The following is a 13311-nucleotide window of genomic DNA, read 5'->3' on the forward strand; positions in this document are numbered from 1 at the left end:
GAATAATGTTTTCAATCGATCGGCCATTATAAGAAGGGATACGTTCTCTGATATGTTAGCGTAAGTTAAATCAAAAATGTGCAAGGTGTCCGGCTTTTAGCGTAATGTTTTTATTACTTTTTGCGTTAAATACATACATGGATATACATATGTAGATATCTAGATTCTTATGAGGAATGTGGCCATAGAATACGCGATACGCTACGTTAGACAAATAATTTACGCGAGGTAATTGTTATATCTGCCAAACTTAGTAATGGCAAAAAACTCATTATCATTCTTTTGTTCATAACGTCACGACCCAAACATTTATCGTACGTAACCGTAATCTATTATTATATTCTATATTATCTAATCGCAGAACCGGATGTAACAACAAAATTATCGTTTGAAGTATGAATTCGAATAAGAGGGTACACGGGTACCTCTTTAAGTGGTATAATTGCTATCTTCAATACTACAAAGTTTTGTTCTGCATATTTTAGACCAGTTTAACTATTGTGAATAACTCAAATGCCAAATGAAAATACAAATTTCTTTCTTTTCTTTTCTTTTACAACTTACGACTTAAAATCAATAGTAACAGTTTATTGAAAACAAAGCCACAAAGCGCAACAAGAGATGTTTGTTTGTTTGCAAATCTAGTAAAGTTTGTTCGAATTGCTTCTCTCCTAAGCTTGACGAATTTTAGACAGCTAATAATTGTAAAATAAGAGTTGCGTTGAAATTAATCGCGAAATGATACAAACACTTGTTATTTTTTAGTTTTTCAATTTAATAATACATTTTAATTAGTATAAATTCAGGCTAACGGAATAAAACATTACTTTTTGCGTATGAGTTGAGCCTTTTACTATTTATTAGTAAATCGTACAATTAATTGTATCGTAACTGAGTATACTGAAAGAAAAGATGCAGTACGATGTTGGCACAAGTAAAAGATCTGTCTGGAATATGATATTTCAAACGTTTGCAACATCTTTGTGCCAACTTTCAATTTATTTACATAAACATAATTGAGAAATTCTGGTTGTTATTCAGGGGAGTTGTGGAATCTGATTGTTGTCGGAATCAGAATTGAAAAAAGATCAAAAAAGTTGTAGGTGTAATGAATTCAGATATTATTGGTTTGATATTCGAAACAGAATTTGTATCGGTTTTGGGTGTCATGGAAACCAATTTTATCGGTTTTGCTATCAGAAACAAAGTAAGAATATAGTCGCTCACAGATTTGAAATGTATGTTAATAAATCAAGTTATTTTATTATTACGAATTAATTTATCTTTATTTCTATAGGGGAAAACATAAGTATAAAACACGAAATGTCTTAATTATTGAGTTAAAAAAAATCCGGATATTTAAAGATATTAGATTTACAAAACGTAATAAACGTAATTTAACATTCAAACGCGTCTTTATTCATTCAATAAATGTTATCTCTTAAAATCTTTCTTTAATTCGCAAATCATTAAAAACGTTAATCGGATTGCTTCCCAATGTATTCATTTGCAAGTTTTGTCACATTAGTAAACAGCTGATTCTAATATTGGTTTTGCGTATGTTCGACAAGACGAAAGATCCAAACAGATTCTGTGACAGCATTGAAAATCGGAATTGGTTTGCAATTCTGACAGCTAAGCAATTCTGTCTTGGATCCCACAACACCCCTGATTAATCGTACTCATATTGTATGCGTATGTCTGTCATGTCATTCAAACCCAACAAACATATCCTACCGTGCACTAATTCTCCTTTTAGTTGTATAATCTAATAATTGAACATAGTATACTTAGTCTGGCCATAAATTCTGTTACACCGATCAATGTCAAGATGCCTGCTGTCGATCAAGTGATTTTCGCTGGTGTAAGCAAAACGATAAAATTTAGGCAAAAACTTATACACGTGCAAAATAATGTATTCCAAGGTTGTCACCATCCAGCTGCTGTAATGTTTTGGTGGAGTGTCTCCTGTAAAGGCGTAACACTTGTGCGCTTCTATGAAGAAGGGATTACACTGGGGCAAAAGTATACCAGCAGGATGTTTTAGAAGACGTGGCAATGCTATTTTAGAGAGAGCATAGGATCACCTACAAAATTCTGCTCCAGCGCACGAGGTAAACCGTCTGGAAGCCTATATTTGAAATTATTTGCCTTCAATTTGTGATAGGAGTTGGAGAAAATGACCTGTCGGATATCCCATAGAAATTTGGAAAGTTCTAAAAATTTTTGGTTCAACCAGCGTCGCCTATTTCAATAGAAACTGTGTGTGCTGTTATTGATCAATCGCTGAGTCGTTTCACGGCTTGTGTGAAATCTATATATCTACATATATACATACATATCTATATATATAAAAGAAAATTGTTGTTAGTTACACCATTTATAACTCAAGAACGGCTGAACCGATTTGGCTGAAAATTGGTGGAGAGGTAGCTTAGAACCAGGGTAAGGACATAGGATACCTTTTATCTCTTTATGTCAAAATTTAATACAACTCATAAATACAAAAATTATTTTTAAAATAATAAGCATTTGTTCAAAATTCATGTTTGTAGGAATCATTTGAATATATGCGTACAATTTTAAACAGAGTTTTCTCACAAATAATACAATTGCTAAATATTTGGAATAGAAGAAAAGAACTTCAACCAAATACGCAGTGAAATAGATTATAACTGGTTCAGTATTCAGTCGTTGAGTATGTATTACACCACGTGCATCCCAAAAGACTGATGTCATAACCTTTCCAGCCGCCTTTTTCGTTTTTCCACGTTCATCATGTGCAGTCAGGGGCGTCGCGAGGATCCAGATCATGGGGGGGTGAGTCCCTTTGAAATGCCCACTCATTTCAAGAATTTGCCGATTTAATGTACATATGTAGATGTTTATAAATATATATAAAATAAGGATATCTTCATTTCTAATAAGGTATTACGGAGAAGTTTGACAACATAATAGCATAATTCATTATTTTATTCTCAAATAAGTATTGTACATAATAGTATAATCATCATTTAATATGTTTCTCTTAATATAAAATACATATATTGTTCAGCGACGTGTTACGCGGGAAAAAACAATATTTTCTTAAGAAATTGAATTGCAAAAAATATAAATTTCTGAGTTATATTTTCACTCTGCGATGTTTCAACATTGACCATTTTCCAACAACATCGCGCAGATCGATTTCGTCTACTTTATCCTTTGAAGAAGAAAGCAGCATCAAATAATTCAAACGTTCATCCCCCATTGTTGTACGCAAATCGTTGAAAACAAATTTCAATTTACTAAAAGAACGTTCACATGAAGCTGACGTGACAGGAGCAGTCATTATGTAATGAACAATTTTGTACGCAGAAGGAATGACCTTTCTCAATTTGTACGCTACTGTAGAAATGTCATTGAAAGATTTACACTCTTTACATGAATCAAAAATAATTTGTGTTTCAGCAAAAATACAATCTAGATCTTCACTGAAGAACTTAGGTTGCAATTGCACAACAAATTGTATAGATTCTATTGTAATATTACTTCTGTTAGCTGGAATCCTGAACATCTCTTGAATGGGTTTGAAGGTTGACATAGTTTCTTGCAAATTATCTTGAATACAATTTGTGAAATTTTCGAGGACAATTTTGAATTCTTTTCTATAAAATGTCTGGAAATCAAAATTACAAGCAGTTGCTGGATTATCGTCATATTTCTTCGGAGCACGGCGTGTTCTGTGTTTTTAAAAGTCATTTTCAGGGTTGATCTGACACTTTTCAGCAAATGCAACTAAACGCTGATGTGCTTTCAATCAATGTGCTTTGGACATAGGATACTTTTTATCTCTTTATGTTAAAATTCAAAACAATTCATAAATGCGAAAATTATATTTAAAATTAGAAGCATTTGTTTAAAATTCATGTTTGTAAGAATCATTTGAATATTTTATTGCTTCAAAAATTAAAATACCAAGCCATAACTGCTAGAGTCCAATCATTAAATTTTATGTTTCCGTGTGACTTGACATCATCATTACAATCCCGGGACCAAGACGATCGAATCTTTCTCAATTACGTAGTAATGCAAGAAGAATACGAAATATTTTAAATAAAAGGACTGTAAAATAGCATGGCTCGACATCATAAGATATTTTCTATCAAATTCGTATCCTGAAATGATGATCTGGAGATGAATAAAGAGATACATAATAGGGTTTTACTCTTATAAGAAGACATGTATTATATCATGTGTAATAGATTATTTGTCAAGTTAGGAATGCCAAATTGTGGAATCAATGACTGCATTGCTTAATGAAAAATCTGCTGAAGATATCTTTGAGCAATTGTTGACTATCGGTAATAGTTGAGTACATGTTGAAGAATCGAATGGATCGATTTCATTTCTCATAATTTCTGTAACTTTGTCTCATCGGAAGACGAACATATCAGCAAACATCATTACAAAAGTAATGAGTTGTTGAGTGAGTGAACAATTTTAACGGCAAAGAATAAATATGTAGAAGACAGAATGAGGACATCGGATCAATGCATGAATTCAAATCTATTACCTAAGTAATGAATGAAGATGAAGCAACTAACTAATCAATTGAATATTTAAACTCCTTGGATGAACCTGGCTTGCCAACATGACGTTTGAAATTAATATACTTCAATTTCCGATCTTGTCACTCGTAAGGACCATTAACAAATCACAAGGTCAATCTTTTAAAGTTTGTGGTTTGAATCTGGACTATTCAGGTTTTTCGCATGGTCAATTACTTATATGTGGCATGTTGAAGGGACGGAAGGTCATCTGCGTTGTTTAATCTTGCGCCTGATAATTAAATAGAAAATATCGTGTATCACAGACCTCTGCACTAGAATACATGAACAGTAAATCATTAAAATCCTTAAATATTTTATTTGTATTTCCTAAAAAGGACTTAATAAAATCCAAAACCTGCATATTTGTTTCCTATATTTCATATAAGTCCTATAGTACATAAAGTTTATTTTATTAAAAATCTATTAAGGTTTAATTTTTATAACAATTTGAACTTGTAATAAAACTTATAGCAGGTCTAAGTATGTGCATATTTGGGAGCAATGATCTTCCATATACATACTATGTACGCATTAGCATATGTATGTCCTCATTGACGTATTATTTTAATTTTTGAACACAAATCTTTCGAGCTTTGCATTGTATGAGAAAAAGCATACTGTTTATCTATGTATGTGTGTATTTGGTCGTCGTATCGCTATGATTAATTTTGTAATTTATGTACATACTTAAGCTAAAATCAAACAAAAAAACTCTGCAACCTTTTTTTTTAATACTGGCTTGAAATAAGACAAACTAAAGTACTTTTAATTAATACATAGAATATACCAAACTATTAATATATGTATATAGGCATTTAAGCAAAAAGGTTTAAAATTATCTACGTACTTCTTAGTGACTGATGCAAATTCAACATATGTACATATGTGTTTATGCAATCTTATAAATCGAAACTATGTAAGCATTGATATAGTTTAATCAAATTTCTTGCTAAGTGATTGGATGCATATTAGAACGAAAACATTAGTTGATTTTATATACAGGTACATGCCGTTGGTACTGGTGAGGTGAATACTGCATGTGTTGGCATGCAGTAGCGAAAAGCTGTTGCTCCATCTGCTCCGGTAGCTCCCGCTTCTGGAGCCGATTTTCCAGAATCGCCATCATTACTGCCGATACTGGCGGCGGCTGATGCTCCGGGTCCGTTTGTACCTTGCCCCGCACCGCCCAATGTAGCTGCTTCGGTTGTTTCCTCTTTTGTGGCTTGACCTTCCTTTTTTTCCTTATTCTTTTTCTCATGCTTTCGAAGCTATAAGGTTAATACATTTAAAAATACATATGCATATATATGTTTTATGTACATTATATACACTATATAATTAATATATCCAGTGCCTATATTTACATACACTCTCTGTACCTGGCTTTCGAATTAAAAGATACTAATGTGTTAGCCTTATTGTCCTTCCAATGATTATACATTTAATTTAAAACCCACCACTAGGTACATAATACCTGTATTTCGTGGTACGCTTATTTGCCAAAAACAATGAGTAATATTGCGAAATACATCTTCGAAACATTGATATATAGTAAACTGAGTAATACGTTATGTTAGGTGAGAATCATACAAGCATATAAAGCAGCTCGTTAGGTAAAGTAAGGTAATCAAGCGCATATTCTTAGACAGTAAGAAACATTGGTCCGTTGTAATGCCCATAATTCCCTAAGTATGGATCGAGAAGACCGTCGCATATCAGCAAAGCGCATTGAGCCATGAATAATTTCTTTTGGACTTCCAGTCCAACTTGGATCTCAAGAACTCCCTAAGTATGGATTAAAAAGACCACCGCATGCCCACAAAGCGCCTTGAGTCTTCAATTTGTTGAGACGGCTAAAAGCAATTCCAGACAATTCCCCTGATTTCTAGAATGTATGACTACCGAGATACTTCAACCGTAGTCTCTCGAAAGCTGGACAGTAAGGGAAAAATGTCTAAATGCACCTCACCTTCCTCTATGTAACTTTTGCAATTTGCGTCCTGCAAACTCTTAGCCACATCGCATGGGCTAAGAATGGGTGCTAATAGTGCAGCGTCCAGTTATAACTCATATCATTGTGACAAGATGACGACGTAATCTTGTATTCTTAGTATATTCTTGTAGCCGATTACTGTGAAAATTTTGGCCACTTTGTTAGTTTTACTACTGTAAATTGTATAATGACAAATTACTCTCAGTAATGGTAATACGAAAATTTTTTAATTGCTTTTTGTTAAATATTAATAAAAAGTTAGCTACTCAATCTGGTATCATCATTATCAGGGGTACGTTATAGCTTTGGTATATCATACCATTCTATCTTAATCGAATTATTAATTGAATGTCAAGGGAATTGAATAGTACTTGGAGGGGTCCCTAATTATTTTCATGGTTGAAGGAAATATTTCTATAGGAACGCAACAAAATTGCACATTCTTTAGAGAACATAATAGCGTAAGACTGCACCGCAAGTGCTGCTAATCTGTTTAAACAACTTTTGTGATTTGTTCGATTCGAAACTTTCCAAATATTAGTCCAGTCATTAGAGTAAGTTCACCTCGGAATTCGATATACCCATTTATATGTCCGTAAATACTTGTATATTGACACCCTAAAGTTGTCTCAAAACCTACATATGGTAGGTATACCCTATATACAAGTATTTACAGACATATGAATGGGTATATCGAATTCTTATCTAGTTTAAGCTTAAATGACTGGACTATATCGGCTAATCGAAGACAACTAATTTAGAATATATTTCCTTTGATCTATAACTGCATGATTAAAATTTTTATTCTGAAAGATGCTTTTGCACTTAGATTACTGTATGTATCTAAACGCCTTTCTTTAAATTTATGGGTTCTTATTATGAACTATACTTATACGTATTCGTCTTATAATATCAATGCTCACTGTAGGTAAAAAATTGTGAGACGTTTTAACTAAAATCTTCTTGCTAGGTTTCAAATCAAAATAATCATTAGTTTTTAGTATACGTTTATCTTTGCATTCGGCGATTTTTACGATGAGTGAAAATAATCAACAAAGATGTTTCATTAAATTTTTAGAGCTGAATCAAATTTCCGAATTGTTCAGAATGTTGTAAAAGACAAATTATTCAAAGAGGGTCGTAAATGCGTTGTCAGCGAACCACGTCCAAAACGACCACCAACATCAACCGACGATCAACACGCCAATAAAATTAAGTAATTGGTGCAAAGATCTTACCGACATCGTTGAAATACCGGAATAATCAGTGAAAAATATTTTCAAAAATGTGTTGGGCCTAAGAAAAGTGAAAGTCCGATTGGTTCCATATTAACTAAATTTTTTCGAAAAAATATGTGAAACAATACTTTCCGACTACCAGGATGTCATGTAACATGTTATTACTGACGATGAGTCTTGGATCTATGTTCACAACACGGAAACAGACAAACAATCGACCGAATATCGTGACAAAGGTGCGTCGAAGCCGAAAAATCCAAGTCAGAGTAGGTTAAAAATCATCATTATCTTTTTTTCTTCGAGGTGTGGTGCACACAAAATTCCTTCCGACCGTTTAAACTGTCAACTGTACTTTTTGAGTGTTATGCGTCGTTTGCAACTTTTGGTTTCTGCACCACGATAATGCACCGTCGATTGATTGCATTGATTCTTCCTGAGTTTTTCGCCAAATTTTCGCCATCCAATATCGTGCTGCAATCACCATATTCACCTGACTTAGCTCTGTATAACTTCTGGCTATTCAACAAACTCAAACGACCGCTCCGAGAAAACTATTTTGAGTCAATTGAAGACATTAAGGGGCTATACCAGTGTGACACTTTCAAAAAGATAGTTTTTCGATAGTTTATATTTCCAAAAATATCCTGTGGAATCGGCAAGCTCGTATCTTGAATAGTTTTTGGATGGCAGCGTTCTAAAGAGCGACCACTTGAAGATACAGACAACAAAAGTGAAACTTTAAACGCGTTTTTCTCGAAACAACATTTTTCAAAATTACTGACATCCTAACTCAACGAAAGGTAACCAATCGACTTCAAATTATAACTGAGTATTGCTGAATAAATTTACTATACTATGACATACGATCTTTTTGATTGGTTCAAAATTGTCAATTTGGCATTCAAAAAACGACCATTTTTTACCTAAAAAAATGATTTTTTTCAAAATCACGCCATTTGTTAATTTTTGATATTTTTCAAAGATCGTAGGTCATTATATAGGAAATATCTTTAAGTTTAATAAACTTTTTGAATTTTTTTGTTTCAGCTACTCATCTGGCCGGACAGCACATAACTCCTTTTTCAACATTTTTGTTAAAAAAAATCTTAAAATATAGCTGAAAATATACCTTATTACGTTCAACGAAGTTCGAAGCACTCAATCGAGTACTTTTTTTTTTTAAATTCACGAAAATTGCCTAATTAAACGTGAATCGCTAAGTGCATTGGCTTAACAACTGATTCGAGGATTGGAAAAAATGTTGGCACAAGTGTATTCGGGCCAAGGGCCGACGACATAAATTTTGAAAAATAAATTAAAAATTTTGAAATTATTAGCTAAGTTTTACTATTTTTTGCTCATAATATAATTGCTAAGAATAAATAAGATTAAATTATAAACAACTAGTATCAATGCCAAATTGTCTTTTAAACCCAAACCCAACAAAGCATTTACAAGACAACTTCATATAGAGTTGGTAAATTATCTATAAATATCATTTCACGCAACAGCCGACAGTACCATATATGATATATAAGCGGCACGGCTTATGTAAATACGTACATATATAAGTTTATATTATGGTACCGATTATTTAACTTTAAGCGGTTAAGTGAGTTTGAAAATTTCAAAAAAGCGATACTAAATTTTCAAGTTGATCCGAGTAATAGTTTCGGAGATACAGCCTTGAGAACTTGTGCGCGAGGCTAGATAGGCTAAGTGCGCCGTCTTTAAACGCGTTTTTCTCGAAAATGTGTTTTTGAAGTCGGTGGACACGATTTCTTGGAAAGTTATTGACTGATTTAGTTCGAATTGTATACACATCTTTAAAATAAGATTATCTAGTATTCGAAGGAGTTTTTTGATTCATTGCAACTTATTTCTTTTAAACAAATAAATGGCGATAATAATAAAAAATTATATTTTTTGTTCAAGGTCTGAGAAAAGAGGAAAATTTTAATTTGTTTTCTATTTCCTTCGATCATAAACGAGATTTATATATGAACTAACGGAATATGTTTGGTTATTTAATTTTAGATGAACCAATAATAAGTATGATAGATGTACACGGCAAGAGCACTTTTTTTGTGAGATACCCAGGGAGATGAGGTCTCAACGGCTGAATTTTCAACATGTTTAAGGACAAAAAACGTAAAAAAGAAAGAAAATAAAAGGCACTTGAGATCGTATGAAAGAAAAAAATGAAAAGTGATCAAATAAAAGAAATTAAGTCTGCATACTAAAAACTATTCCAATAAATATTTCCACAAGTTATGATCCTCAGCCTTGTAACGCAGAATCCTGCTGGGTATCTTATTAACTTCTGTGTATTCTAGGTTCTATACACACCTAGTTTCATAACCACATTTTGCTTGTCCGTTTCGGTTTTATATTAAAGAAGGAAATACGCTTAATTTCATTAAAATGTTATAAAGTCAGCCGAAAAGTTAAAGATTGTACTAACTTTTGAAATTGTTCAAATATACTCGGTTTTAAAGTTGAAATATTTAAAGGTGAGAACTATGCTGAAATAATCAGACATATTTTAGAAGATAATGACGAAGTTGACGCATATGAGGACAAAGAAGAAAATCAAGAACCAAATCTCACATTACATTATTATATAGACGATGGCGACCTATACGTAGACGACATTACCCAGACCACAACCAAAAAGCAACGTGGTGTAGACGAGGCAAACATAAATAAATGGCGGAGGTAACACCAAGCACAAAAGTCAAAGAGAAGAAGCATCGAAAACTAAATTTAAGAAAATTAAATTCAAGTGTCAGTCATATACATACAGTCGACTAATTACAATTCTTTCCCTCGCCAAAATATTCAAATATCATTGAACATGCACATATATCAAGTAATATGCCGAAGACAGTACAGAACACTCATTGGTATTTGAAGAATGCAGTAAAAATAAAATACATATTTACACTTATGTATATAGTTAAGAAGTCACATTTAGAAAATATATATATCTCCTGTCGACAAACAAACAGTCGTCGCACTCGCGACTTGGCACTCACGTCACTGTTGACATTCATAACTTTGAAATCGTAGATAATTTCGTCTATTTAGGAACCAGTATTAACACCACCAACAATGTCAGCCTGGAAATCCAACGCAGGATTGCTCTTGCCAACAGGTGCTTCTTCGGACTAAGTAGGCAATTGAAAAGTAAAGTCCTCTCTCGACGAACAAAAGCCAAACTCTATAAGTCGCTCATAATTCCAGTCCTGCTATATGATGCAGAGACGATGACAACAACTGATGAGTCGACGTTACGAGTTTTCGAGAGAAAAGTTCTGTGAAAGGTTTATGGTTCTTTGCGCGGCGAATATCCCATTCGATGGAACGATGAGCTGTACGAGATATACGACGACATTGACATAGTCCAGCCAATTAAAAGACAGCGGCTTCGCTGGCTAGGTCATGTTGTCCGGATGGACGAAAACACTCCAGCTCTGAAAGTATTCGTCGCAGTACCCGCCGGGGGAAGCAGAGGAAGAGGAAGACCTCCACTCCGTTGGAAGGACCAAGTGGAGAAGGACCTGGCTTCGCTTGGAATATCGAATTGGCGCCACGTAGCGAAAAGAAGAAACGACTGGCGCGCTGTTGTTAACTCGACTATAATCGCGTAAGCGGTGTCTACGCCAATAAAGAAGAAGAAGAAAATAATCTTATGAACTTTAAATTGTTTTATATCACCTGATTTTCGCAGATGTAATTGAATCAAAATAATGGTTATGATATTAAAGGTTTGGTAAGCTAACAAAATTATGCTAACAGACTGCAATAATAGAGTTTTTAACTTTATAACGATTAAAACCAGAAATATTAACTTCAATTATAGGGATGATACAGTTAACCTGTCACAATCTATTTTTAGGAGAAACTTCATACCTCATAAAAACGCTTTATATAAATGTATCTATTTTAGTAAGACGGGCCTTGTCGTCCGCTCAAAACAATATCTCTAAAGTAACCGTTTTATGATTGGGTATCATAAACCACGAAATTTTTTTAAAGTTATCTTCGCAGACTGAATATTTAATTTTAAAACACAGGGACGGCGGAAGACAATTTACCGCCCTAGACAAATGCCAAATTCTGCGCTTTAAGCTTTTTTGTCTTAACAAAAAAATTTATACTTTTTGTGTTACAAAGTTTTAAGATAATTATTGAACAAATATTATAACTAGAAGTACAATAAAAAAGTTTATTATTTAAATAATTTCGTGCCTTTAATTTGGAGGAATCGTACAAAACAGTTTTAAGAGATTGTGCTACTTCGTTTTAAATTCGTTTGAACAAATTGAATTTCAAAGTCCTGTAGTGTACTTCTATGAGCAAATTCTTGCCAAAAGCTTGTACTTCATAAATTGCATAAATTTATTACTTACAGTGAAAAAATAAAGTTTACATACACCTAGTTATATTAACCTACGATACGTTTACTTGTTTTAAAACTAATATATCTACCAATTTCAAAAAAAGAGGTTTTCCAACAATAGTGAGATGATTTCTTAAAAAAAAACAATATTGACTTCTAAAGCGGATTTATTGCTAGAGACCAATGTCATTCAATGTCACAATAATCGAATCCTTCTTGTTGGAACCAGATGCTGTCAAGGTCAACTTCTTCGAATTGCGACCATAAAAAGTTGGTTATCATCGATCTATACCGTAGAATGGAGTCGTGTGTAGAAGTTCACGCAAGTCAGGAAAGTTCTTTGATTGTCATTCACGTGGGAGTGACCGATTACTTTACATATGGCTCAAGCAGCTCACTACTTCCGGTCTTAGACTAAAGACATCCCTACATAGGATTGTGCACTGGGTTTGATACCCGCCACGTAAAAAATGCGCCCAATGAAAAGCAATAAACAGCCTTGGAAGAGAAACCCTCTTTTTATGAGGACGGCTCAGCTGGTTGATGTCTTGGTGAAAATAAAGGCTGACATCACCGCCGTCCAAGAAGTGCGATGTTCTTCAACATATCGCTGATTTGCGCCCACGCACCGACGGAAAAGAAGGACTTTGTGACTAAAGATGCCTTTTATGAGCGCTTGGAGCGCACTTATGAGAGCTGTCCCCGCCACGATTTCAAGGTCGTACTTGGCGACTTTAACGCAAGGGTGGGCAAAGAAGGTATCTTTGGCACTACGGTCGGTAAATTCAGCTTCCACGACGAAACATCGTCATCGTTGAGGCTTGGGCCAGAAATATGGTTATCTGTGGTACTAGATTACACAAAGAAGGTTCGACGTCGAGAAGTTGACATCACAATAGACTCTCGAACGATTTTCTACTCGCCTACCACTCCTGCTCTCTGAGAGCACTTGTCAAATAACTCGGTATAAGGGAACTGTGGAACGACATTTCGAGCTTCTTATGTGCAGCTGCTACCGAAACCATAGCTTGTCGGAAAATGCAAAAGAACAGCTGGTACAATGAGGAGTGAGTTGCCGCAACG

General features: G+C 34.0%; 1 protein-coding gene across 13 annotated transcripts in view; it reads right to left on the reverse strand.

The window, feature by feature from the left end:
- LOC126765666 (calcium-dependent secretion activator) overlaps positions 1-13311 on the reverse strand; it is a 130693-nt gene that overhangs the window by 45076 nt on the left and 72306 nt on the right. For 10 of the 13 annotated variants that reach the window (XM_050483240.1, XM_050483239.1, XM_050483238.1 and 7 more), the window contains exon 13: positions 5603-5860. The exons of the other annotated variants lie outside the window; for them this stretch is intronic. In XM_050483240.1, coding sequence (XP_050339197.1) covers positions 5603-5860 — 258 coding nt within the window. The remainder of the gene's footprint in view (positions 1-5602; positions 5861-13311) is intronic. 13 annotated transcript variants of the gene reach the window in all.

Source organism: Bactrocera neohumeralis, unplaced genomic scaffold, assembly GCF_024586455.1.
Source record: "Bactrocera neohumeralis isolate Rockhampton unplaced genomic scaffold, APGP_CSIRO_Bneo_wtdbg2-racon-allhic-juicebox.fasta_v2 cluster11, whole genome shotgun sequence".
Lineage (NCBI taxonomy): Eukaryota > Metazoa > Arthropoda > Insecta > Diptera > Tephritidae > Bactrocera > Bactrocera neohumeralis.